Below are 27,487 nucleotides of genomic sequence, written 5' to 3' on the forward strand. Positions count from 1 at the left end.
GATGGGAATCACAGCGAAAAGGTTGTTTTTAATACACACACGCACACACACACACACACCCGCGTGCGCGCACACACACACACACACACACACACACACACACACACACACACACACACACACACATCAGGTTTCCATGCTTTGAGGGTACATTACATTGCCTTACATTCATTTCCAGGAGACACGATCCTATCCTTTATCATAATTACTACGTGGCCTCTAAACCCTAATCTTAACCTAAATTAACCCATATCTTAATTTAAACCATAATCTAATGAATTGTTTCATCATGAGGAAACAAGGATTTCTAGTCCCCACAAAGTTACAAGGTCCTCATAAAATGGCTGTGTATACACATTTTGGTCTCCATAATGTGATCAATGCCAGCCCACAAATACACACACAGAGCATTGTACAAGAACTGGAATCAGGCCAGATCCAGGAAGAGCTCAATGCAGTATCAGGTAGTGCCCAACACCAATGCAGGAAGGGTTCAACTTTGTACATAAAGCACCACATTAAAGTGTTTTTAATTTTAGTATTATAGCATAGCAAATGAGATAATAAATGAGGGGCAGAAGACTATTTAAATCACCGATAAAGCCAGGACTAAATGTGAACCTTTTTTTTTTACAAGGTTAATGTTTTTGTGCATTGTCCCTGATCAAATAAATTCCAAAATTGAACCAGGTCCAAGACAGAACTAAACCAGGACTAATTAACAGGGACAGAGCCAGGGAGAGGTTTGGATGGCCAAAGCGCCTCCATTTTTTCCTAAAGAGTTTTGGCTCTTTTTTGTACAGCTTCTAATTTCATCTAAAAATGTTGACATGCAAACCACATTAGGATTTATAAATTACAACAATGTGCAGACTAAATATAGAAAGATGTACGATGTTATGTGTTAGTCTAAAACCCAGGCTAAAACAGGACTGAACAAGTGTCGGACCATCACTAAAACTCAATAGTACCAGGACAAAACAAAGTGTGAGTTAGATGTGAACTAAGACATACGTAGATCTTAAATTTCTAAACCAGGACTGAGCTGGAGGAGCCTTATATTGAGACTAAACCAGCACTGAACCAGGATACTAATCATGCCTCATAATTTGACCATAGCGTCTAAAAGAAGAACTCTTGCAGTGCGTGTACCTGCTGTACCACTACCGCAGTTTGAGAACCTCTAATTGACCCTCTAGTGTTTGGAGTGCACTTAGTTGCTGGACAGCACTGGGCTAACCATTTCCACTCTCATCTGGGAACAAAAACTGGCAACCGTAAAGTCCATTTGTCTGCCTGTTTAATAAGGCACTTTTGCTTTTTATGGCAGGAAAACACAACTTGTTAGCAAAGTTTATAGTCCAATTTATGTGCAAATAAAAGTGGAGGGGACTCTTCTTGCATACAAATAGACCGTGGGGCTCTCATTTAGCGTTGGTTGCAGTTGTTTCACAAGGCAGAGGGGAGCTTATAGTGCAATGGGATGTGCGATGAGAGCAGTGTAGTTTGCAGACATCTGAGTGTGATGTTAATTATCCTGATGTGGGAGTGCAGAAGGCCAGAGGGGATACAAGGAGGGCATCATTAGACACCAAAACACTCCGCGGGAACACCAGCCATGCACCGACTAAGACTAGTGCCCGTGCAGCCACTTGACGGCATATTATGAAGAGACATGAAGGGGGGTTGTACCAATCTAGTCAGCCTAAATATTCTAATGAGAGTCAACTCCTTCTTACAATAACACGAGAGAGAGATCACATTATGTAGAAAGACAAAAGATATCGAGATTGTGTCACCATCTTATCTCAAATTATTTTCAGCCTAATGTTAAACCAATGCTAAATACTTAAGTTTGCATTCTTTCAAAAGTATACGAACTCTATAGTGTGATGATGAATGTGTTTACAAGTAATGCCCTCGGAGCTTATCGAGTTGTTTCACAGCTGCTTTATTTATTGTTTTATATTGGTTTTGCTAATGCATCTTTATGGGTGTTTGGCACATCTTGCAAGTAATGTAAAGTTTTTGATGGATGATTTCGAGCTCTATTCCTGGGTCTATTATCTTGTGTCTATTATCTCTTGTCTATCTCGTGTGTTTTTTTCCCCCCTTTTTCAGACTTTTTTACCATTCAAAAACAGAATTTTTGGTTTTGGATTGTGCCATGGCAAAGCTTTGTATTGAAATGTATTTTTAATTTTGTTATCTTATTCAGAAAGACGAGGCTTACTCTTAGACATTCAGCTACATCCTTGTTCCAAATATGAAACGGGCCACTACACAGTGCACTCTGCTCCTGACAGGTTGTCCAGTGGAATGACAATGCAAATTCTCTAGCAGCAAAATGTTGGGGAAAAAAGATTGAAATTCTTCTAAATGAAAAACTGCCAGCAATAATTTATCCTTCCTGGTGAAGATTGGGTTTAGTTCTAGATAGATACTAGATATTAGATATTACATTTCAGATTCAGATATTACATTTTTCAGACATACACACTCTGGAAAACCATAATTCAGTTCAAATGGAAGTACACAAAGAATCCTGGTGATGTAAGCCCTGAAAACATTTGCTCGCTCGTCTGTTAATCAAGTCGTTAAATGTGGGTCAGCGTGGAATTCAGCGGCGAATGTGTGATTAGTGTGGGATTATGGGCGCCGCTGTGCACGCTCCCACTTCCACGTGCACTGTAATTCTTGTGAGTTCTCATGAGTGATGGTGAACAATAACCCAGAGAAGTGCTGGTGGAAATGGTGGAGGCACTGTAGAGTAATGGACTGCAGCCCGTGTGACTGTGCAATATGGGTCTGGAGGATATTGAAGTGCATGGCTTCGACTTGAATTCACTTGGCCTTGGACAAACACAAGGGACGTTTTCTCCTCTGTTGCTAAAACTGCTGCACACTCACTCATTCCAGGAGCAGAGAGAGAAAGAGAAAGAGAGAAAGAGAGGGAGAGAGAGAGAGAGAGAGAGAGAGAGAGCCATGGACCTCTATGAGAACAAAGTCAGGGTGAGGAACTGTCCATGGTGCTGAAATCCCTCTTTATTACAATTCAGAGCAAACATAGACGCAGATTTGAAAACATGTTATATTCACACTTGTGCTGTCACAGTGCTAAAAGTTTGGTAATAAATAAAGATAGTATTTCTTTAATATTAGCCTACTATTCAGGAAAAGTCTAGTTTTGTCCTATTTTTGTTTCTGTTAAGAATCGATAGTGAATATCTAGTTTTAGCAGTGATTGATGTCTGGGTCTCAGTTTCTTTTGACAGCCCCATTCACACTTGAGAATATTACACTGGCGGCTGAATCTGCCTTGTGCATAGAGTCTTGCCTTAGTATATTTGACAATAAAACATGGCCATGATAGGAAAAAAACTTGACATCTTGAATGTTCCTTAGTTATAAGATATAACAGGATTATGTCTGTGCAAAGCTCAGGTATTATATCGCGTAGGTGGGGTCATGAAGTCTATACAGAATTTAAAACACAATACTTATTCCAAAGGGAAGAGCTAAAAGGAAAGAGGACAGTTATGTTTAAGGTACTCGGTTTAGGACCTGTCAGGAGCAGCGGGCAACACAGTGCAGCACCAACCTCCAGATCATGTCTTGGTCAGGATTATAACATGAGATTATAAAAAGTCTTTTCACATGTTCTCATGCAATCTTGTCTTCTGTTGTGAGTGAAGTTTACACTGACTTTAATGTATTTTTTATCCAAAGCTCAAAATACAGTCCCCAAGTAAAAGTATAAAGATAATATTTAACACACTGTTGTTTATGGATAACCACAGTCATTTCCTGTGTGAGGATTACATTGATTTTCCTATAAACTCATAGTGATAAAAATCTGTCCATTACACTGGAGTCAAAGTGCATTTCATTTAGCTTTTGGTCTAAAAGAAGGGAATGTCTGTGTATAAAGTGTTTGTTTGTTTTTTACAGACCTATATTGCTGCCTTCTCACTCAGTTAGTCATCAACCTCAAAACATGTTCTGTTCTTATGTGATAACATCTCACCAGCGCACCTAAAGCAGCAGAACAAGAAAAAACAACCCCTGCTGTCCGTGCGCGTGTCGCTTATGCGCAGAGGGAGAGAGAAACAGAGAGAGATGGAGAGAGATGGAGAGAAAGAGAGATAGAGAGAGAGAGAGATAGAGAGACAGAGAGAGAGAGAGAGAGAGAGAGAGAGAGAGAGAGAGAGAGAGAGAGAGAGATCTACAAGAAAATAATTAGACCAGGAGGAAGATAAGACGGCGCAGTAAAGGCGCGTAACAGAGACGAACTGACTGTAGACCACAGAGAAGTCACGCAGAGCCAGAGAGAGACCGCGCACGGAGCGACCCTCATCAGCTCTGACGTCCGGCGCTGGCAGATGCGATTCCATCCAATTACAATGGACGGTGTGGACCCGACTAACGCGCCTGTATACACACAGTACATCGCACTGTGAGGCGGCGGTGGAGGAGCGACAATAGGCTACAATGCGCACGGGGCATGAGCTGGCAGCAGTGATTTAGAGTGATTTTGTTCTTACTTCGTTTGCTTCAGAAGATACGGATAGCTGCGAAATATCAAGGTAAGCTGCATAAATGTGTTGAAAAGCAGAGGTTTTCGCGTGATGTGGTAAAGGAGCGTTTCTAGATTCACTCCACGTAAAGTCTTGTTAACGTGCTGCGTAGATGTTTAAGTTTTAGGATGGCTTTTGAGCGCTTTGTGAAGTGCTTTTTGGAGCGTATGTACGCAGAATTGTGCTATGTCTTTGTCTGCCTCAAACAATAAAGTGGAAACGTCATTAATAATGATAAGCATAAAGCTCTCCCAGAGCTGCGCTAAAAGGGTCAGTGATGTGGACTTCCGCAGGCTATGCCTTGATGGAGGCTGCATTGATTTTAGATGCCTATAGTAGGATTAACTTCTTAGTTTAGTCAGTGATCTGCTACTACTGAACTTGTGCCACTCCATGCAGTGCTTTATGACTGCGATTTTTTTTAGTGCGTGCATGGGGAGGTGCTGTTAACAAATGGTTTAAGTTTAACAGTCAAGTTGCTCTGGTTCATAGGAGATCTAACAAAAGGTACATGTGAAGATAGAGATATTGAGGTATAATTGTGTAGTTTTTAACAGTGCTGCGTCAACATGCATCATACATACATACTTACCCAACAACCAGCAATGTGCAATTCAATGGAGTGAGCTTTGCAATTAAGGCTATTAGAAGCAGTGTGGAGTAAATAGATATAAATGACTGTATAGATTCTGTGTGAACCCCTATAGTGAACTCTCTGGGATCATTATTAAAAGGGCTTAATGCTGAGCAGGCACATCCATTGCCTGTGCAGAAACAATAGAGCTGCAAAATGCTCCATAGATTTAGCCAGTGCATCTACTGAGAGTCATTTCACTGTTAAGACTGAGGATACTGCAGCACCTTTGTTATTGTAAATGATTATTAGCACATCACAAAAAGCCAATGCCAAGATCCAGGCCATCTTATTTTGTACAGATTACCATGCAGCATTATGGCTGTTTCTGAATAGATTTTTAGAAACAAATTGCTCCAATTTGTGTGCTGAGTGGCCAGTGTATTCAAACCTCACAGGAGTATGAAAAGCTATTTCTGTGATCAGTTCAGAATGTAATAATATAAAAAAAATACTATGCCATTCACAGTCTAATAAGTATACCCTAGATTTTACTAAAAGGTGAAACACAATGATTTTATGTTCGATTTTGACAACAGGTGCACAAAGTCAAAGGTGTCAAAGAAACAAACAAAACAAAACAAAAAAAAGTTTGGGAGGATTGGGACAAATTAAAAAATTATAGTAAAGATCTGTCCAAAGACTAACTGAAATGAGTAAAATACCCTTGTTTTGTCATGTTTTTATTAATCTGTGTACGAAGACTGGTTTGTCTGCATTATTTTAAGATGGCTTGTTTCCCAGTTTTTATGTACAGCTAAAAAAATGTGATCATTACTGGGGGTAGAACTTTCTATTCCAGAAAAAACTCAACAATTTGTAACTGCTTTGTAAGGACGCCGAGCTGTGGTTAATTGCTATTCTACCCATGAGCCCGTGTGGACCCAAACACCATGCCCCAGGATAGAAAGCCTTTTGTTTAACTCAGAGGATGGAGCGGCTTGTCGTGTGTTGGATAGATCTTCGCTGACAAGTTGAGTTTCTTAAATTTTTCATCGTCTACCGTCTGCGTGGAAAATGACTAAAATCACCCTTGACGGTAAATTGTACAGAATCTGGAATCTGGGCCTCTTGCGTTCCTTACAGACAGACAGGGAGAAAAATTGCTATGGCTCTATACTGTTTGAAATTCCTGTTGAATAGTCACATTGCACGAAGTAACCACGGGGTGCCGCTCGATGTGTGTATGACATTAATTTGACATCTACCGCTCACAGTGCAGCTCCAGCATCAAAAATCACTTCCATAAAAATTCAGCACTTTTTCAACAAGTTCGCTTTCATTACACAGTGGGTATTACCTGACAACAATATGGAGGAATAATAATACGGAAGAGTGGTTTTCATATTATTTACTGACATCTAAACACTATTATCACTACCTGCACTCTCATTTAAACTGTCATAAAAAAAGAGGAGTATTTGCTATTTAGATGTGCTCACATGAAATACACGTACAGTACAGCAACGAGTATAAATACACATTTGGGGGAAGGCATTAGAATTGAGTGTTTAGCATTACAAAGGAAATAGCTGTGACTTCTATGGGCTAAAGTTGTTTGTCAAGTACGCTCCAGGCTCTGGCAAGTCATAAGAAAGAGCAAAGATTAGTGGGTTTTCAACTTGATGAATGACAATGGAGCCAAAATATCAAATGGAAGGCGTCATGTTTCTTTGGCATAATCCAGTGACTCATAAATCTCCAGGCTTGACACTTGAAGCTGCTGTGAATAAAGTTGCTGTGATCGATTGCGTCTACCAACCTTGACAATTAGAATGGCCCCACCGTGACATGTGCCTCAGTGTAAATCCAAGCAGTGGGATATAGGAGGCAGGGAACAAGAAATAATGCTCTAATGCTGTCTTCTTGGCTTATCTCCCAATCAGGTAGAAGAGCATTTGTCTTAGAACCGGACGTTGGTTTAATTTGAAAAGTTCCTACTGTTGTTGTGTCCTTGGGCAAGATATTCACTCACTTCTGCCTGAATGCGGTGTGCGAGTGAAGTTGTAGATCTGAATCCATATTTCCTTTCAGGCAGCCTCAAGAAGTGTTTTACTGCCACGAAGTAATAGGTGAATATGGATATTGTAGTCTGTCAAGCGATATGTAGCATTTATTCCATTACTTTTATGGTAAATGGTAAATGGTCACATTTTTATAGCACTTTTCCACCTTCAGGGCACTCAAAGCACTTTACATCAGGGAACCACTCACCCATTCACACACACATTCACACACCAGTCTAGGCAGACACTGGGGGTCTTGCCCAAGGACACAGTATTCATTTGTGGCAGCTGGAATTGCACTACTAACCTGTGGGTCAGTAGATCTCACCTCTCTACCGACTGAGCTACTGATGCCCCAAGAGACTTTATGCCAGTTAATTATCCAAGCCGGGAGCAAAAAAGTACAGTATAGTCATGTTGGATAGCACAAATGTCACTTTTCCTAGGTTGATGGTAAACTGAAGAGTAAAGGCACAGACACGGGAAGAACATGCAAACTCCCCACAGAATGGCCTCACCCAGTTCTAATAAAACAGGACGTGGCAGTGAAGAGAGAATCCTGGCCAGATAATCATTTCAAGAGAAAAATGAACAAAATATTTTTTACTTGTGTGATATTAGTTACTCATTTGAGAATTTACCCTTGAGTCCAAACCGAGGGTCTTTGGGGTTAGCGTAACATTTTATTTGATTGTCTTTTATATTCAGAACTGAACTAAAAGAAATCATTTAACTGCTTTCATGACCTTTGAGCAATGTGATATCGGTAAGTGTACCATAAGTGGATATATAGCTGGTCTTTTACTATATTTCAATCTTGTGCATATCATTTTACTCTTAAGCAGCACTCAGAGCTCTCTCTGATCATTACCAGTCTGTCGAAGATGCTTTCCAAATGCCATATTTTAATTACCGTCACATTTTACAGGCAAATAAGATTCAAGATCGGAAATTGAAAAAAAAGACCTTCAGATTCGAAAGAACCTTTTAACGACCTTTCAAGCTACAAATTATTCACCAAGAACATTGATTTCCCAGTGCCCCTGACACATTTCAACATGTCAAGAGAAATTGTTTTTGTTTATGAATTACTGTAATAAATATTGAACTTCACAGCAAAAGCGTATTTGTATTTGTAAGCTATTAATCAAATGTTAATTAGTGTTTATAAATTGGCTTTAGTCCTGATTCTGCCTGTTGTGATAACAAATGGCTAGAGTGCAATTATCCAAAGGGGCTATTTTAGTTTATAAAGCCATTAATTACTGTGGACAAGCAAACAGAGTGCATTTATTTTCTCTTCATTTGTATGGCAAGTTCATTTACAGTAACATTTCATTTACAATTCAATCAATACAATAAAAGGAAGAAAAATAAAAAGCACCTAGATCATATTTCAACCAAGACAGAACAAGGATGCCAAAGGAAGAAGCAAAATATTGAATTCTACCCAGTCTTTCTACAACAACATAACACAAGACGCTACTTCAGTTTACTTTCCCAACAAAAATACAATAATATATTCAGTTTTATTCAAAAGTACAGTATTTCTTGCCTGGCAAATTCAGAATGATATCTCTCTGTATTTTGTATACAGATTGGTATCAGTCTAGTCTCTGCTCCCTCCACGTCTCAAGCCGACCAAACGTGATTGTGCAACCAGATTAGTTTGTTTTCAGTGACGCATGTGAAATGAAGGTGCTCATTGGTCACTTTTCAAATAAAATCTAAATTTATCTCACCTTAGATTAACAGAGTTTAACGCTTTGCCTGTTGATTCTTCAGAAATCCACAGTGCTTTTCAACCCAATGTGATATTTGTGTCATTATTTTTTTTCCTATATGGACAGACCATGTCCCTGTTTGACTAATCCACCTGTCAATCACACCGATCAGAAAACAGGGCATTTCACGAGTGTCCAGACTCACATCTTTGAATTAATGAAGTACCGTATTAGTACTGAAATAGTAGTATTGAAGAAGTGTGGCAACAATACACAAGACACATGCAAACACATGAGAGGAGAAAGGGAAAGCTATGTGTTTAAGCCTGTCTCTCTCTGGACACAAATATTGATACTGGTAGTGGCATGGGGATGCTGTTGCTTTGCCTGAAATGTTCCACAGTATAGTTATCAAGCTTGCATTTATTCTATTACAGGTGTTTTTATTGCTCAAATATACGTTAATCCCACGCAGTGCACTTTTACTGATAGATGCTGTGAGTCTGTAAATCATCAAATGGAATGGAAAACCAAATGGAATGGAAAGGTAAATGTGTTTCATTATCACACATTTTGTATTATAGTTATTACTTCGGATTACTTCGGAAGTATTTTTTCTTGTTTAGTCCATAGTTTGAGATTGTGCCTTAAATCGTGTCTTTTTCAGGTCGTAGAACATCTCCCCAGCGGCGCTTACATGCCAGTCACCTCTCTTACACTTTATTATCACTGCTCTTAAAAACTCAGATTTATTGAGTTTTCCAGTTTGAGAACGAAACACTGCTCTGAGGAATGTTGCAGAGGACTCTAACCCAGTGGGAAAACACACAGTTGTACAGTTATAGAGTCAGTGTATTTCAGTAACAAGACACATGTGATTCTCTTAGGCACAGACAGTTGCAAATCTGTCCTCCACAAACATACATATGCACTTTCATGGGAAAAAATCAATAAGAGTGGGGCCCGGCTGGACGTGCTGATAGAGAGAAAAATAAAGTCAATGCAAGCCTATTAACCAGGGCTTCCTGTAGCCTTCAAGCCTTCACACAAAACATGAGAGAGTATGTCTTCCTCTGCTCTCTGTCAATAAACAATCCAACTGCTTATCAGCTCTCCTGCAGGTTTACAAAACACCTGCTTTAATATTTGGTTAAGTCTCGGTTTAGGGTTCATTTAGTTTTGATGTAGCCTGGTTCGGTCCTGTTTTTACTGGTTCGTGGCTTCATTTATTCTTCATTGTCAGCTGATTATGGTTAACCGCTTCTGAAAATAAAAGTGCTGTTGAGCAGAGTGCAAATAGCATCTCTGACCACAAGCGAACCAGACACATTACATTGACACAAACAATTACTGTGTTTCAACTGCGTGGTATCTGTGTGTTTCATAACAATTTAAAAACAATTATTAAACATTAACAATTAAAAACACTATATCTTTTGAATAGGAAAAAAATTGTCAAAACGTTTCATGTAACAGGAAGCTGAATAGGCAAAAACGTAGGACTTTTCAGGACCAATTTAAATCATGGAAAGCTTTTAATTTAATTGTTAATTTGTTCGCTTTGGCCCATGTTTACCTTTGGTATAGACTCCTTGGTTCTAACAGTTTTATTGCACAAAGTCTGTTATGAAATATCTTCCCGATTGCCTCTTTACCTGGACTTAAATAGAGTTAAATAAACAAAATAAAACCAAAATCGAAACCCACAGCAATCCTATTAACCAGGCTGTCTCCTTTAGCTCCATGTTGCTTTCCCCTCTGTGCTGTGAGTGATGGCTGCTGCTTGTCTATTCAGGGTGTGCGGGTGCATAAACATCCGTGTGTCATCCGTGCCTCCCCGTTGGTGGCTAGTGCTTGTGCTACGAGTGCTACTTCGCCGCTCGCCGTGCCCTGCATATTTATAAACAGTGTACAGTGTGTTTTGGCTCGGACTATTGCTCAAAGTCGCCGTGTTACTGTTGGGTTGGTGCCACGGTTTCCCTCTTCCCAGAGCCCCGGCCTCCAGTCTATTTGCGGACAAAAGGGGTGCACTGAGACAAATGATTTAGCACCTGCCAGTCAGCGCAGAAGGACACGAGATGAGACGAGAAAGAGGTCAGAGACGACCAGTGAAATATGATGGAGTCTTTGAGAGGATTCGTGTGGGTGTGAAATAGGAGATATAGACTAAAGCGCACACCAACTTGAGGACAGACACATTTTCTTCTGTAGTGTGCAACAGTTATAGAGGTAAGTAGGAATGTGCTAACCAGGGAAGAGAGTGCTTCAGTAGCGCAAGTAGTTGGCCTCATGTTTTCTTTTGCTTGTGAAAAAAGATAGGTCACGAATGGGCCAAGGACAAAATGAATGATAATTTTGGTTTGAGGCCAGATCACACTTGCGCTGTTCAAAATATTTTCATGCTAAGATTTAACAAATACTAAACTTGTTACTTAAAATAACACATTTTTGATTGCAGTATTTGATTTAAAACATCCCCCACCTGCTTGTCTCTGTGGAAATGTTATTGCTTTGACTTGGCATTAAGTCTATGTATTTGTAAAGAGAAAAACAGATGACACCACCACGCCATGTTGCTGGTCAGATGAGGAGAAACGCAAGCCCGCTCACCTTAAGAATACATGTTTTTCGTGATAGTTTCCACGGAGACAAACAGGGGGCGGACATAATTCACCTTTCTGTGATAATACTGTGGTCACTTTAACAGCCGCAAATCACAATATAGAAGTTGTGCAGTGACAGGTCTTTTCACCATTTTTCTATAGCTGCCTCCAGCACTGTGGAATTGCTGATCAAATTAGCTGTAATGGAAGTTGTTGTATCCGATTTGTAGCTTTGGAGACTTGTGACCCAGACTTGTACAGTTCTCCAAAAGTCATTTCAGGAGGTTTTTTAGGACACCCTCATGACACAGACATCTTTTTCCCAGACTGATTCAAAACATCCATTTCATTTAAAATTCATAATTATTCGCCTCCTGTCGGGAAGTCATAATTGGAATATCTCCTGTTTCTAATTACCCAGGTGTACTGAAAGGTTAAGCTGTTCATGTGTTTTGTGTTTACAACCCCTTTGTGAATATTCCCTAAAAGTAAAAATGTTAGCCAGAGTTTTTATTTGCCAAAGTTGCCAGTGAGGTCTACACAAGTTTGTAGTTAAATTATTCATCTTATCTTTTTATATTTTTGTCTATTTTTATAACATTTTGGTCACATAACGCTCCTAAAGAACAGCCCACAGCCTTGTATAGGTAGAGAGAGTGAGTTTTAAACTGAATTTATGAATTACCGGAGGCTTATCAAATCGGTCAGACTCAGCCGGCATCTCCCCTGCAGGAAATGGCGCCTTCTATTTCTGTGGACTTGTTTGCCTTACTCTAACTGTGCAGGAAGTGTGCATGGCCTTGGGGTCCCTAAGCAGACCTTCGTTTCCATAACAACGGATAAGGCCGACCTGGACCGAAGAAGGCTTGGGGAGGTGAACTTTGCAGCTGCCTCTAGCAGTCTGCACGGCTAGCACGTCAATACCAACCCTGTGGAAAAATGTTTGAAAGCTGTAACAGGAATAATCCAAGTCTCAACAGGATCAGACTTCGACTTGAACTCTGCGATAGAGTCTGTTTGTTAAGGTTATGATCTGGTTTAGACAGATAGTTATTTTTATCCCTTGGTTTTATTTGGTTAGTCCTGGTTTAGATCTGGTCTTTAGCCCTTATTAAGCCCTAGTTAAGTCTTGTGTAGCCCTTATTTTAGTCCTTATTGTGGCTGATTTAAATAATTTAGGTCATGATTAGGTAACATGTATTCTGGTTTGGTCCTGGTCTAGTCTTGGATTTGTTCCGGGTTTATTCCCAGTTTAGTCCTAAATTTTATGTGGTGATTGAGCAAATGTGAATGTGCCCTTAGTCTTGGTTGAGCTGTTTCAGTCCTTGTAAATTTTTGCTGTTGATTACATCCAATTTAGCTCTGTACAATCTAGTCACGATGCTACACTCTAATTTTTATACTAAGGAAAAGGCTCTTTTACTTGAATGTATTTTTTGACTACTGCAATCCTGAGACTTGGTTGAATCCATGGTTGTATTGTTTATTGACCCAGTGTGCACATTTGGATATATTGTAATTGGAAATTTCAAATTAATTTGCCTGGTAAATCAAGAGTGATATCTCTGTGTAGTTTTTATACAGAGGCATATCAGTCTGGTCCCTCTGTTACATCTCAAGCCAAAACCAAACATGATCAAGCAATCAGATTAGTCTTTTTTTCTGTGAAGCATGTGAAATGTAGGAGCTTATTGGTTACCTATTATTTACAAATAAATCAAATTTTTCTCACCACAGATAAACAGAGTAGCCATATTTGTTTTAACATGGATAGACCATGCTGGTCCCTGATTGGCTAATCCAGCTGTCAATCACACCCATCTGAAAACAGGCAGCTTCAGCGGTGATCGGACTCATATATTGGTAAAGTATTGGTGGTTTTCAGATTATAAAATGTGATGATGTAATACTCGCAGATGGGGGCAAGAGCCAGTTTATCCTGTTGTACTTTGCCATGAAATATATAAAATGTGAATTCACAAATGTTGAACCTGATCATTTCTGTAAGTAACTAGACCCACTGATTAGGTATATTACAAAAAAGTCTGCATTTTAATTATTTCCATTTTAGCTGTTCCCATCTATATGAAATACTGTATTATTGTACTAGAGAATATTACAATGTCATCTGAAACCCAGCAATTGATGAAGTGTGTATTCTGGATCCCAGGCAAGAAACTCATGATGTAAGAAAAAATACAAACTGTACAATATAATGATGAGATGATACTGGCCTTACATGTGTACTCACAAACACATCCATAGAATTATTACGTAGAAATGTTGACATTCCTGCAGTGAGCTAATAATGTTTGCACACACAGGTTCAGCTTTGACTGTTTTCACGGCACAAACAAATCCAGTGAAAAGCATACTCAGTGAAGAACAAAGAGGATACAGTCTCTCTCAAAATGGCCAAATAAACAATAATACCATGCAGGCAAAGGGCTTAACAATGCTTTGTGGAGTGGCTTAGATTGTGCATAGCCTTAAACAGGGTCCCCTTCTCGGTATGCATCGCGTGCCTTTGTGTGATCTGCAATTATTAGGATTCCCTTTGGCATTTGTTGACTGACGTGAGCTGTGCTGGTCCAGGCTAAATCCTCCAGCCTTCAACATGTCCACAGAATTAAGCCCTAATCATCCCATTTACACATTTCCACCACACAATCAACAGAAATATATTGTATCGCTGACCTAATTTTTCATACAGAATAAAGCACGCCCCTCCTCTTTGTGAATCGTCTAGAGCACCGAGAGAGCGGCTTAGCTAACAAGCATCTGATTGTGTAGATTACGTATGTCCCACTGAGGATTACGGCGACTGAAATGAACAAATTGACCTCTTGTGGCTGAAATCCAGCATCAGCATGACAATGGACGAGAGCAAATCTTATTGGAGATGATCTAACTCTGAAGAGCCTGCACTTTAAAGCTCACCTGAAAGCTACTTGATCTTATCGTCACAATGTGGTGAAAGCAAATGTTGTCACTAGAAACAACTGATCTATGTTTTAAATTACAAATTATCATGTTTTTACAAGATGCGGTGTAAAATACAAATATGTAGAGTTAGATGGAAAGTTTAAAATAACCATAAGTTCTTGAGCTAAAGTAGACAAGGTATTCTTTATTTACAGGGAAGTTTGCCCCATCCTGTAATGCCACTGGGATCCTGTCAGTTGGTGACCACAGTGCAGCGCCAGGGGACCTCCAAATCTTGAGCTAAGCTTGAGCTCGCTGGAGGCCTATTGAGAAAGTTTATGATTACACCTGCCAGTCATCATTTTTTGTGTATTTTGGCTGATGCTTTTTGACATTAAATTATAGTTACAATGTTTTTCTTCACACATAAAATCAATTGGATTTGAATAATTGATTCTAATCTAATTTAGTTCAAATGTTGTTCCACACATTACTGAGAGTGTCTTTGAAGAGACAGTAGGAGTGAAGGGACTCAGGGACTATTGCTGACAGGGAGTCCCTTGCTGAAGTTTTCTTTGACCTCAGCCATCGACAATCTGTCAAAATGTCCAGCAGTATTTTCACATGTATAAACAGTTTTTATTCTGTTGTCATCACTGGGACTTTTCAGGGGGGCATCTGGAGATTATTCCTCCTTTGAAAATATTTTGTGATGAATCATTGTCCACTAAAAGTCTTGTTGTCCTATAAGTTTACTTTGTATCATTTCTCTTACTTTTAGAATACAATGACCATTGAGACAGATGGGATACTGCGAGCTTTAGAAAGAAACCAAAATGACACTAAATGACTTCAAACACTACTGACTCTTTCTTGCTAAACTGACAAAACCACAAATTGCTCACATACAAAAAACACCAAATGCAACATCTATTTCACAAGGAACTAAATGTACCTCAATAATGTACTTCAGTGGAGCTCAATAGTGACGGCCCACCCCCTGGTTCTGGAACTAAGTTTCCCATTCATTTTCTCATAGACTTTCAGAAAAAAAGAAAAAAAGTAAAAGTTCGAAAGCTTGCTCAGGGATAATCGGCCATGTGGTGGCTAAGGACCACAATACCGATCATTTTATTTAAAATCTGTTTCTGAAACTTTATAAATAGCTTTTTGGACTTAAAACAACTGTGTCATGGATATCAGTTAGCACGTAGCTGGTTTGCTTTGGCGATGCCTTTGAACTCTTAATATTTTTCGAGTCTATGGGAAAAATGAATGGAAAATTTTCTTCCAGAACGCGAGCAGGCTGTCACTGTTGAGCTCCATTTACCTAAATCCACCAGAGATTTACATGGAGGAATTCCATCTTCTTTACTTTAAAAGTGTTGCAAAATAAGTAATTTATAGGGGACAGATTATCATAATAACCAAGGACTTGAGTGCAAAAAAATAAAAAAAAATCAATTTACAGCCCCTTTCTCAGCTTACTTTTCTGTGCTTACTGTCAGTTCCGCCTGTCAGTTCTGCTATTTGGAACAGGAAATCGATGGTATCAATCCATTTCTATAATAAAGCCATTTTTGACAACAGTTTTACAGTTACAATGAACAAAATGTAAAATAATGATTTATGTTACAGTTTAATATGAAGATTTCCTACACTTTCTTGGCTATTCAAGACAAGCCTGGATTATAGTCACGAGGAGTACCAATCTGGAGGCTTTAGTGTATTCTGCATACTTCAGTGGGGCAAACTGGAGTACAGAGGAAGCCCACAGGCAAACTTCTGCTGTGAAATCGTGCAATATGACGTTTCACTGTTGGTGAGATGAGAACAAACATGAGCAGTTTCTATAGGTGTAAACACACTCATTGTCATTATATTTAGAAATCCAGGAGAAGGAAACTACTGAAACACATTTGAATAGAAACCTCCATTTTCTGATGTCAAAATATATGACAGACTATCACTGATATTGTGTAGCCCTGAGCTTAGCAGTCTTAATCAGTACAATACATTAGTGATGCTTGTGACTGGCATGAGGTCCCGTGGTGTGGCGCGTGTCGCTAACAGCACCTGCGCTGTGTGTGTGTATTCTTAGCCTCAGGCATCAAGTGTCTTCATCCCTGTTCCCTCTGTCACACTGCTTGAATACTCCCAGCTCTTTAAAAGTCCTCTCTCTAGCTGGAATAAAAGCCCAATGACAGACCAAGGCCTTGTTTAAAATTCAATTTCTGTGCTTTCATTTGCCTACAATAGAAATATAATTAATTTCCTTTCCATGCTTGTTTGGGGGGGGGCTCTGAAAAGGAAATGGTACGCTTCTGTTAATAAATGCTACAGTTTTTTTTAACTTTTTTTTCCTTTTTTTTTTTTTGGTGTGAGAATGTGATCGAGCGGCTTATGTAGGTCACATTGTATTAATCTAGTTAGCCGTTCTGCCAAGTAAATGCACTGATTCAAAATGCAATATTTAAGATAGCTCATTTCCTGTTTTAAATAATGTATTGGAAATAACTCCCCTGGTGGTGAGTTGTGGCCGTCATGCCAGTTTTGCACTTAGGCATGAAATTACAGCTCTGGGATTATAAGTCTACAAATAATAAATGTACGATATCAATCTGACACACAAGGAGTCAGACATGCACCAAATTAATATTTATGAGGCGCGGTTTATTTTCAGGGCAGCATCTATTTGTCACCAGGCAGTAATGAAATCTCTATGCATTTGGAGTAATTAATAAACAGGATGATCGCAGCAGTTTCCTGTGTAAATGTCATCAAATCTGTGTGAAACATATTCTTGAAGAAACAGAAACTTTAGCTACACTGAATGGAAAAATTTTTTTTTATGTGTTCTAATATTAGTATCTAATTCTATTTAAAATATTCAAGAGACGGGGGTCAACACAACAAATAATTACGCCCCCGGGGTATGCACTGCACTATTTTAAATGCAACCCTCTTCATTTTATTTATTTTGGCTAGGAATTTGTAACTCAAAAGGAGAGCATGAATATAAAGCATAGTTCTTTACTAAAGCCTAGAACCTTGCATCTCGAATCTCACAATACCTGATTTATAAGTTCATCTTCCAGTCTATAGTAAATACCCCCTTTGACTCCTCCAGTCAAAAGTTTGGACACTTTTTCCATTTCAGTTCTTCTTTATTTCCATGATTATTTACATTGTAGATTCTTACTGAAGGCATCTGAACTATGAATGACACATATGGGATGTAGCAAACCAAAAAAATAACTCAAAACTCAGAACTTGTTTTAGATTAAACTATTTCAAAACAATCCTTTGCTTAGTACCCTGATTTGTACTTTGGGTATTTCTTGACCCTGGCACGCTGTGAAGTGAAAACCATTTCAGGAGACTTCAATCACAAAGCTCATTGACAAAGGACGAGTCAAGGGCTTGCAGAGCTGCCAACAAAGCAAAGGGTGGATAGTTTTTTATCCATCCACCTATTTTCTTCTGCTTTATCTGGGGCTGGGTCATGGACGCAGCAGTTTGAGCAGGGAGGCTCAGAGTTCTCCACACACACTTCCTCCAGTTCTTCTGGGGTGATCCTGAGGCGTTCCCTATGTCTCTTGGATGGCCCAGAGACTATGGGACCTCAGGACCTCCTCCCGGTAGAACGTGCCCAGAACACCACCCGGGGAGGTGTCTAGGTGGCATCCAGAACAAATGCCCGAGCCACCTCATCTGGCTCTTCCCGATGTGGGGGAGCAGTGGCTCTACTCTGAGCTTCCCATGTGACTAAGCTCCTCACCCTATCTTTAAGGGAGCGCCCAGCCACCCCACTGAGGAGACTCATTTTGGCCGCTTGTATCCTCCGTCCTCTCCTTCCTGTCATTACCCAAAGCTCATGACCATAGATGAAGGTAGGAATGTAGGTTGACCTTTGCCTTGTGACTCACCTCCTTCTTAACCACAACAGTCCAGTCTTTTTATTTTAATATGAAATGTCATACATAATTCCATACATCTTGCATCCTACATTTGCATGTATATAAAATGTAGAAAGTAGTACATTGGGAAAAAACACTCTCTGAGAGGGTGTGTCCAAACTTTTGCCTGGTAGTGTATGTTATTTGGTCCTTCAAATCCATTGTGACTTTATCTTGTATCTTTGGTTTGTATTACTCAAGCGATAAGAATAATGTGTAGTGTTAAAATGCATAGGGCTGAGTCAGTCACTGAATGCTTTGCATGAGACACAACATGTAACAAGCTGCTCCTGATACCATTTGGCTGTTCATGCCCCAGTGCTACTCTATGTATTGGATGCCTGCTCTTGCCTGGAAAAGAAGCAATAAAGACAATTCAACAAAAGAATTTCCGACATGCTTAATGGGATCCACAGGCATGGCACACATGAATGTTTCATCACAATGTGGCTTCAGAAATTGGATCAATGCAGCGTATGCTTTCTGTTTCCACCATGCGAAGACTTCTCTGGAATAATGTATAGGCAAGAAACAGCACAATGGCTCAGAATGACACCCCAACACGTATTATTTCCAAAATCCAATATCTGTAGCCTAATAAACAACACTGATGGCTTATTGAACAAGTGGCTTCCTGGATGTGAACAGTCAAGCAGAACGATGAATCCCTACAGGCAGTATGGGACCAAACACACATGGCTCTGTGATAACTTGATATCAAATGCAGCAGTGTGGAGAGGCAAGCCAGTGTTTCTCATTAGATAATTAAAACCAACCCATTGTCACAACTTAAGGTCTGTAGAAGGTCTGTTTCTTAAGATCCATCAAGTGAAATGGAGACTTAATTTGTGTAACTGTACTTGTGAAAGAATAGATCATGTATGAATTACAAGAATGTTCCAGGTTCAAGTCCTGGGTTGCCCAAGCCTTTCTGTGCGGAGTTTGCATGTTTCTCTGTGTCTGGGAGGCTTTCCTCCTCGCAGTTGTCCCTCATCAACCTAAAGCATACACAATATAAGGTAGTCCTGACCAAGGCCATCATGCCCATTGCTTCTGACAAGTTGCCAAAACAGCAATGAAGGATGAGGCAAATGCAATAAATAAACAAGGACTGTTTCCAAATGGGTAAAACATCTATTATTTTGCCACAAATGGAAATGAATCCACAAAATTCAATATTTGGTTTCTTATTGTGACTGGAGTGGACAGTCTTAACCTTACCCAATTTTCACATGCTAATGGACAGAGAAATGAGTCAGGTCCTGCCAGTTAAATGTAATATCAGAAGTTAGTCAACTAATCATAGAATGACAATGTGTGAGCAAAGCAGGTGGTAGATTAGGTGCTGCTCAGGTTTTTATTCCAGAAGCTGTTTCAGAAGATATTTAAATTTAAACTTTAAACTAGTAATGGTACAAAATGTGTGTATATTTCTGTAAAAAACAACAACAATAACAACAACTCGCCATTGTAATCTTGAATGAGGTAAAAATACATAAATATGTGCAAACTGTGTTTCTGAAAGCATTGTAAATATGCTAAAGGATTTCATATTCAATGTCTCCAAACACTAAACCTCTTTTGCGGCTTAATCTATGTTAATGCAATACATTCAACAATATATCTCTGTAGAATAGAGAAAAGCCACAGGGACTTGTAGAAACATAACTCATTATCAAGTACTACTATGCTGCTTACTATGATGTTAGTCTGTGCCTTCTTTACTGCCTGAAATCCCATCCTGTTTTGCCCTGTTTCTGACATTTTGAACAATCTCCGTAACAACTGGGATGGAGACTTGTTGAGAAGGTTAGGTCTGGGTTATGTCTCCCGGAAATAAATGTAAGTGTGTCATGCCCCCACAAGCAATAGATATGAATTTGTGTGTGTGTGTGTGTGTGGGTGGGCATGGGTGTGTGCGCGTGTGTGTGCGTGTGTGTGCGTGTGTGAGGAAACAAAGGCAGGAGAGGAATAAAAAAGGAAGAGAGGCTTGTGTGTGTTTGTGCATGCATTAAACTGACAAGAGAGAGGTCCTTGAGGCAACCTGCACATCTTTTATCACATCTTTAATTAATTGAAGCCCATAATAGAAGCCTCTGCAATTACACTCTGAGCAGACACACTTGAATTGAAAACAGCCAGGAATGAGGCATGAGATAGTCCTATGTGTCTCAGTGTTTTTTTGTAGTTTTTTTTAAATTTTTTTTATCAATCTTCCCTTGTCATTTCGCAGACATCCGCCAATGGACAAAACATCTGCAGAGCTTGTCAGTCTTTGAGGCGGGCAGCGGAGGCATTTCCATAAGAAAAACAGCTTGTTATCGTGGCACAAATACACCAAGGGATTCATGCTTACTTGTCTCTCCTCTGCTTTTGTCTCATCAGGTTGTGTTTGGAAAATACTGCAGAGGAAAAGCATCATGTTCTCCAGCATCATGGTCCTGCTGCTGGTTGGAGGTCCCTGCCTGCTCAGACCCGTGCTGGGCTGTCCGGCTGGCTGTCGCTGCTACAGTCTCACTGTGGAGTGTGGCTCTATTGGGATCAAAGAAATCCCACAGGGCGTCCCCACGGTCACAGAGGTCAGTCCTTGTGTTGAGTGTGGCGTGTCATAGGATAGGCCTGTGGGGTTAGAGAGAGACAGGGCACATGGAAAAGAAGGCTGGGTTCACGTGACATGATAACACTGTGAACTGTCTATAGTTTCAAACTGAGTAAAGGTCAGATGGTAGTTTTCCTTTAAAACAAAATACAACAAAAACTGGCACAAGTCTAATGTCTTCTCTAGCAGCACAATCAAATGAAGTGGAAATATTTACACTATTGCTGGGTTTCAGATGACATCAACACATTCTATAGGCCAATAATATTTAACACAGATGGGGGACAGCTAAAATAATTATTGTTAAAAAGCAGAATTTTGTTGTAATCCAGGAAGTTCTTTGGTGTAGTAACTAACATAATTGATCAGGTTCAACATTTGTGCATTTACCCTTTGGATATTTCATGTCAAATTACAATTTTACAATGTCAGTGTCAATAAGGAAAAGTGGCTCTTGACCTCAATATGGGAGTATGACATGGACATCATCACATTCTGAAAGCCGCCAATAGCTTCAAAATGTGTTCACATGTTTCAATCAGGTGAAAGTACTTTAAGCCACAAGTTTAATGTGACAAGTTTGTGGACCCAATTCTATTACAAATGATAAGGTTCAATATTTGTAGATTTTCATATTGAATAGCACAAAAAGTGAATTGTTCACAGAGGCATAAGGGCCCTTGCCCTCATCTGAAATTATTACATCGTATTCCATTATGTCGTGAATACAACCTTGAGTGGGGCTTGATATACCATAGGCCTGTTGTATTAGATCCATAAGTCAATATTTAAGAAAATAATAATATTGGTACCATTTGAAGTCTGGGCCTGACCACAACAAACTTTAATGGTGTCTTTGGGCACTAGACCTACTGTGCCTGTATAAATGTGGTGTGGAAATGTTTGCTGGAGGTAGGACATATTGTTGGTTCATAATTAGAGCCACATTTCAGTCGGTTGACCCCCAGAGCAGCTGTTGTTATAATGTAGTGCTTTTAAATGTTTTCAAAGCTATTAAAGCACTGGGGAAGTCCAAATCCATTATTTTTGAATGATTATTGTTTGCGATTATTATGTGTTCAATTAGTGGAGCCATAAAAAAGCCCACAGCCACCACTATTGTCCATGACCATTACAAGTAGATATTTGTTTGGTCAAATGTCAAACTGCCATCAATATGAAGGCTTGCATTAACAGGTTTGCTTCATGCATAATCCACACAGCACTAAATTAGCAATGATTTACTAAAAGCCTGTGCAAAAATATATGTTTCTTGAATCTGGCTTAGTTGCTGTTGCAATAGATGTACAATGCAAACAGCTGAAATATTCCTGTCCATCATAATGTGACATGTTCAGTGTACCACATAAAACACATGCTGAGTAGCATTATGATTACCAGGCAGCTGACAGATGCAGAACAGCAGGTTTCTTTTTTTATGGTTTCCTATAAGAAACCATAGAAAATAGTGTGGGTCCAAATAGTGCGGAAATAAAGTATATAATTGAAAATTCTTCAAAAACCAAAAAAATGCATTTACTTAAAGTTGGGCCCCAACTTCCTCTGACCTACCAACACAGTGTCCATGACTTTACTTCCTTTCTGATCCATTCTTATTAGCCTGAAATGATTGTGGTTAATCAATCCTCCATGACCCTCTTTGATGTGCGCTGGAGGGAGGGGCCGCTCTACTGGCTGTGTAATTATTCATTCTCCCTCCAAATAGGGCTCTCACACACTCCCAGTGATCATCTATGGAGAAGATGTTCAACATTACACCCATGTCTTTTTTCTCCTCCACAAGTTCAGGGCCCCAACATTATTGCCGCTTATAAATATTAATGAAAATTATGTCACGCATAAATTCTTCCATTAACCTCAATCAGCAGGTTTATGTGGCCCATCATCATGCCTTGTATCTCATGACCGGGGCGTGCTTCAGTGCTAACATTAGGAACATTAGCAGTCAACCAGATGACTTTTCATTGTGGAGCAGGCATAGAGCACATGTGACAGGTCTGTTGTCTCTGCAGCATTTGTCAAGTGCAGACAAAAGTGTGAGACAGAAGAGCAGCAGCATGGCACAGCTTGCATTGTCTTCACCAATAATATTACAAGCATGAAGCCCAATGCACATTCACTATAAAAGGTGTCAATTTGTAAAAGGTTTCATCTAAAGCATGACACTATTAATCATGATCAAAAGGAGAAGGCAATCATCACAGGACGCGGTTGAAAGAGTTTTGAAAAAGGCAAAATCACCTCAAAACGGGATTGTCCTTCCAACTTTGTTATAAGGTGTAAATCAAGTCAAAGCACATGCTGTCGCCACATCATATATTACCCATCTACAAGTAATGAACAAGGCTAAATTTGATCAAAGGTAAAACCGTGTTGAATACAAATGAATAGCTGCAGCAGTGGTGTGTGTTATCTTGCCTCCAACTTTTGTCATAAAGTCAATGCACACTGAAACACTAAGTACTTGAGCAGTTTAGTTTATCTTAACGGACTGACGCAATCTCCCCCTGTCGTCTCCAAAGACTATATTTCTTCAGGACAACGCGATAACACAGATTCGGCTACAGGACATGTCCCGTCTGGGCCAGCTGCATTACCTCTACCTGCAGAACAACAGTATCTCTGCTCTGGAGCCTGGGGCCTTCTCCAGCCAGGGACAGCTCTTGGAATTGGCCCTGAATGGGAATCTCATCCACCTGGTCAGTCCTGATATGTTCCGTGGCTTGGAGCATCTCCGAATCCTCTACCTCGCTGGGAACCAGATCACCAGAGTGCAGGACTATACCTTTAGGGGGCTACAGGTAAGACAATGGAAGGTGCTATGAAGATGTTTCCTGCTTTTGCAATGCTAACTGTTCCAATGTAGAAAGGAGTAACCTGTTTTATTTGTTATGATAAAACGGTTTAGCACAGACTGGTAAAATAGAGTTGTCCACTGCTTACTGTACTGTTCCAAAGGTTTTGTGAGGTGTGAAATTGCTGCTAACCAACAGAGCACTGTGGCTGTCCAGCCTAAATCACTGGAAGAATGGTTAGATATAAGGTTATGTTAGATTGAATCATGGGGGATTTCATACTGTAGAAACATTTTGCAATTCCTTGAGCTTTTTTTTAGTACTAGCCCCATTTTTGTGTTAACACAGAGAAGAAACTAAAGGGACTAACTAATGTCCAGTCTGCCCAGGAATCTTCAAGTATATCAAGTATATGAACGGCATTACTATTTGTTGACTCGATCAGTTTCTTCTTATAAACTTTTGCACATTTATTGGTTGATTCATTTAAAAAGTGCTTTGTTTTGAGATTTCATTTCAATTTCAATTCAAGTGTATTTGTCAAAAATGCAAAGTCACATGCTTCACACAGTGCAGGATGTAGTGAAATTCTTATATACAATCCTGTGAGCCTAATACAAACTTGTACGTTAACTATACATTTCAATACGGTTCAGTTGCCTCCCTATCATTACTTTACTGTTTGTGTGTGCAGCGTTTGCAGGAACTCCACCTCCAGGAGAACAGCATAGAGCTGCTGGCGGAGCGGGCTCTCACTGGCCTGTCCTCTCTGGCTCTGCTGGACCTGAGTCGGAATCACCTCCGCACGCTGGGCTCCTCCTCCCTCACCCCTCTGGTCAGTCTGCAGGTGCTCCGAGTCACAGGTAGGGTCACTATGGTTTCCTTCTTCTCCAGATACTGTATATGGTTTCCTTTTGTAAAGTAGAGAACAAGAAAATGGTACAAAAAAAAGTGACAGACAAGCAGATATTGTTACACTCCTCAAACTGTAGGTACAAGCTTTTTAAAAATAAATGTCATAGTAAACACATAAAACAAACAAATCCATCTCAAATATATCTCAAATATGAACAGCACTAAAAGAAATTACTTGACTTTTAATGAAGCCGTTTTGTCTTTCATCTTGTCTTGTCTTATTGGACATGTTTCTGCTCTTTAACTATTTAGTCTAAATTCTGTACAAGTAGAATTTCTGACTGCCGGGTTACCTCAACTTTTCAAATGAATCACTCCAGATATTTTTAAACTCCATTGTTATTTCCTATGCTCATGCTGTTGTATTGTTGACTGGTTAATTACATAGATCTGGCTTCCTTTTACCTCAGCATTTCTTTGAAACACATGCTATTATTGCCAAAATGATTATTGAGCAAACCTATATTTTTGTTATTCCAGAGAACCCATGGCGGTGTGACTGTGCACTGGGCTGGCTGCGTACTTGGATCAGTGAAGATGGACAGCGCCTGCTCAGCTCTGCAGAACAGCGTCGCCTTATGTGTTCCGAACCCCCGCGGCTCTCTCACCTCAGCTTAGTGGAGGTCGCCCCCAACAGTCTGGTGTGCATCCCCCCTGTGGTCCAACTCGAGCCCAGCCACTTGACAGTCCGCCTGGGGGAGAGTCTCCGAGTGTCCTGCCAAGCTTCTGGATACCCCCAACCTCAAGTCACATGGAAGAAAGCCTCCCACGGCAAGGCACAGTTATCACCACGGGGTCTTGTCCAGGAAATCGGACCAAATGGAGATTTCTTCAAACCTGGGGCTGGTGGAGTAGTGACTGCCTTACCCAGCAGCAGTAAAGTTAAAGTCAGTAGTGTCCAGCTTATCCGTGGAACAGAAGAGGGCGGAGAGCGAGACAGTTTCGACCCTGATACCGGTAGTGGGATGCTGTTCCTTAGCAACGTCACAGTGGCCCATGCAGGTCGGTACGAATGCGAAGCATGGAATCCCGGTGGCATTGCAAAAGTGACCTTTCACTTAGCGGTCAATATGTCCTCTTCCTCATATTCTTCTCAGTTATGGCCACGTCTCAATACGAACGCATTCATCTCCTCTTCGTCAAATTCATTCTTTCAGCCTGAGGTTTTGGACATAAGCCAAGAGCCCCTTTATGAGCAAGACAGTATGGATTTTAATGCTTTAGGACCCGCGACGCAAACTGCCATCGCTGTTGGTATCTCTTTACTGGCTCTCACTGCAGTTCTCCTTTTAATCATGATATACACCCGCCACCAACAGTTCCGCAAAGAAGAGGGTGGGAGTTGTTGCTCAGGCAAAGAAGAGGGGATTTTGTACATGAACGACTACTCAGAAGGACCTTCAAGCTTTGCACAGTTGGAAGAATATCGTGATGATGATGGACATGAGATGTATGTTTTCAACCGCTCAAAGTCCAATCTAGGGACAGGGCCGTCAAGATGTCACATGGTCAGTGGGTTTGTCCAGCAGAAGGGGATAAAGGAGGTACTTCTGGATCATGAGGTAGTCCAGACGCTGAGCAGGTCTGGAGGGATTGGGCTGAGGAGAAACCCAGGCGACGGAGGTGAGGGACCCTTAACTACAGACCCAGAGGAGCTGTTCCTCAGTCAGAGCCTTCTGTTCGGGTCACAGGTGGCCTATGAGATCCATTGCTAAAGGTGGGACAATGTGTTTGGAGCGAGAAGTACCAAAATGGACAGAAATGAAATGCATATCTTTGAAAGAGAGAATAAGGGATGGTTTACAAAAGCCTCTTGGGGAGCCTTACAGGTATAACACTGCAATGAGCGTCAAGTGAGAGAAGAACACTTTATTTTAAAAGAAAAAAAAAAAATTAACAACTCTATTTAAAAAACGAGTCTAACCCCAATTACAAAAAAAGGTTGATATGATGTAAAGCCATATTATACTTCACTAAACTAAAACTTTAGTTAGGTTCTCAACTGCTGAATCTACTATTTTGGATAAAACGTTTGTAAGAGTTTCATTCTATTTAATTAATGTTATTTACATTTTACACAGCAACATTTTTGCACTTGGGGTTTGATAAAATGGCTGTTTGGCAGAGAGGCATATGACTCAGAGAGCTTCTAAAAATATTATTTTCTACAGTTTTTGTCTGATTTGTCTGTACTAAATAAATATGCTGAAAACCCATTTCACTGTAATGTACAGTTGCTTTGTGCATAGCCCTAATTCTAACGCAGCATCAGTAATGTCATTACAATACTGTATGTGCAATGTGTGGGTGGCATTAATAACGGAGTACAGTTTTTCTAGTGTTTTTTTCTCCATTTCCATCACAGCACTGTATTAAGGACATACTGCATTTCTTTACTGTTACAGTGGTTTAGCTACGTTGGCATTGTTCATTGTCAGTCATGTTGTAAACTGTATGTACCTCTTTGTTTTTACATTGAGTAATAAAGTGCATTTTGAAGATGCAGGTCTCGTTTTATGTAAACAAACAATAGATGGAAATTAGAAGAGTCTATTCCATCTAGTCTGCTTTTCCTCCTGGCCCAAGGATTTCAGTGCATCTTTTTTTACAGGAAACCTTTTTCTTGCAGGAAAGGGATTTATCTAGAAGAATGCATAGTTCATAAACCCTTCACTGACCTCTTCGACCACTAAGCCTTAAGTCGGCAGTACTTTTACAACTGCTTCAAA

The 27,487-nt window shown here is 40.0% G+C and overlaps 1 protein-coding gene across 1 annotated transcript; it reads left to right on the forward strand.

Annotated features, from left to right (window-relative positions):
- Nucleotides 1–4,265: 4,265 nt before the first annotated feature.
- On the forward strand, nt 4,266–27,256 carry lrrc24 (leucine rich repeat containing 24). Its single transcript, XM_033982660.2, has 5 exons — nt 4,266–4,586; nt 20,814–21,007; nt 23,571–23,849; nt 24,538–24,706; nt 25,239–27,256. Exons 2-5 carry the CDS (start codon nt 20,849–20,851, stop codon nt 26,471–26,473), a joined length of 1,842 nt encoding a protein of 613 aa, XP_033838551.2. The 5' UTR covers nt 4,266–4,586; nt 20,814–20,848; the 3' UTR covers nt 26,474–27,256.
- Nucleotides 27,257–27,487: the final 231 nt, after the last annotated feature.

Source organism: Periophthalmus magnuspinnatus, chromosome 17, assembly GCF_009829125.3.
Source record: "Periophthalmus magnuspinnatus isolate fPerMag1 chromosome 17, fPerMag1.2.pri, whole genome shotgun sequence".
Taxonomy (NCBI): domain Eukaryota; kingdom Metazoa; phylum Chordata; class Actinopteri; order Gobiiformes; family Gobiidae; genus Periophthalmus; species Periophthalmus magnuspinnatus.

Excerpts from the sequence above, each read along its gene's own strand:
- lrrc24 (XM_033982660.2), top strand. The coding sequence starts at position 20,849 with ATGTTCTCCAGCATCATGGTCCTGCTGCTGGTTGGAGGTCCCTGCCTG. Across the intron at positions 21,008-23,570 it reads GCGTCCCCACGGTCACAGAG|ACTATATTTCTTCAGGACAA; the intron begins GTCAGTCCTTGT and ends TCGTCTCCAAAG. Across the intron at positions 24,707-25,238 it reads GCAGGTGCTCCGAGTCACAG|AGAACCCATGGCGGTGTGAC; the intron begins GTAGGGTCACTA and ends TTGTTATTCCAG.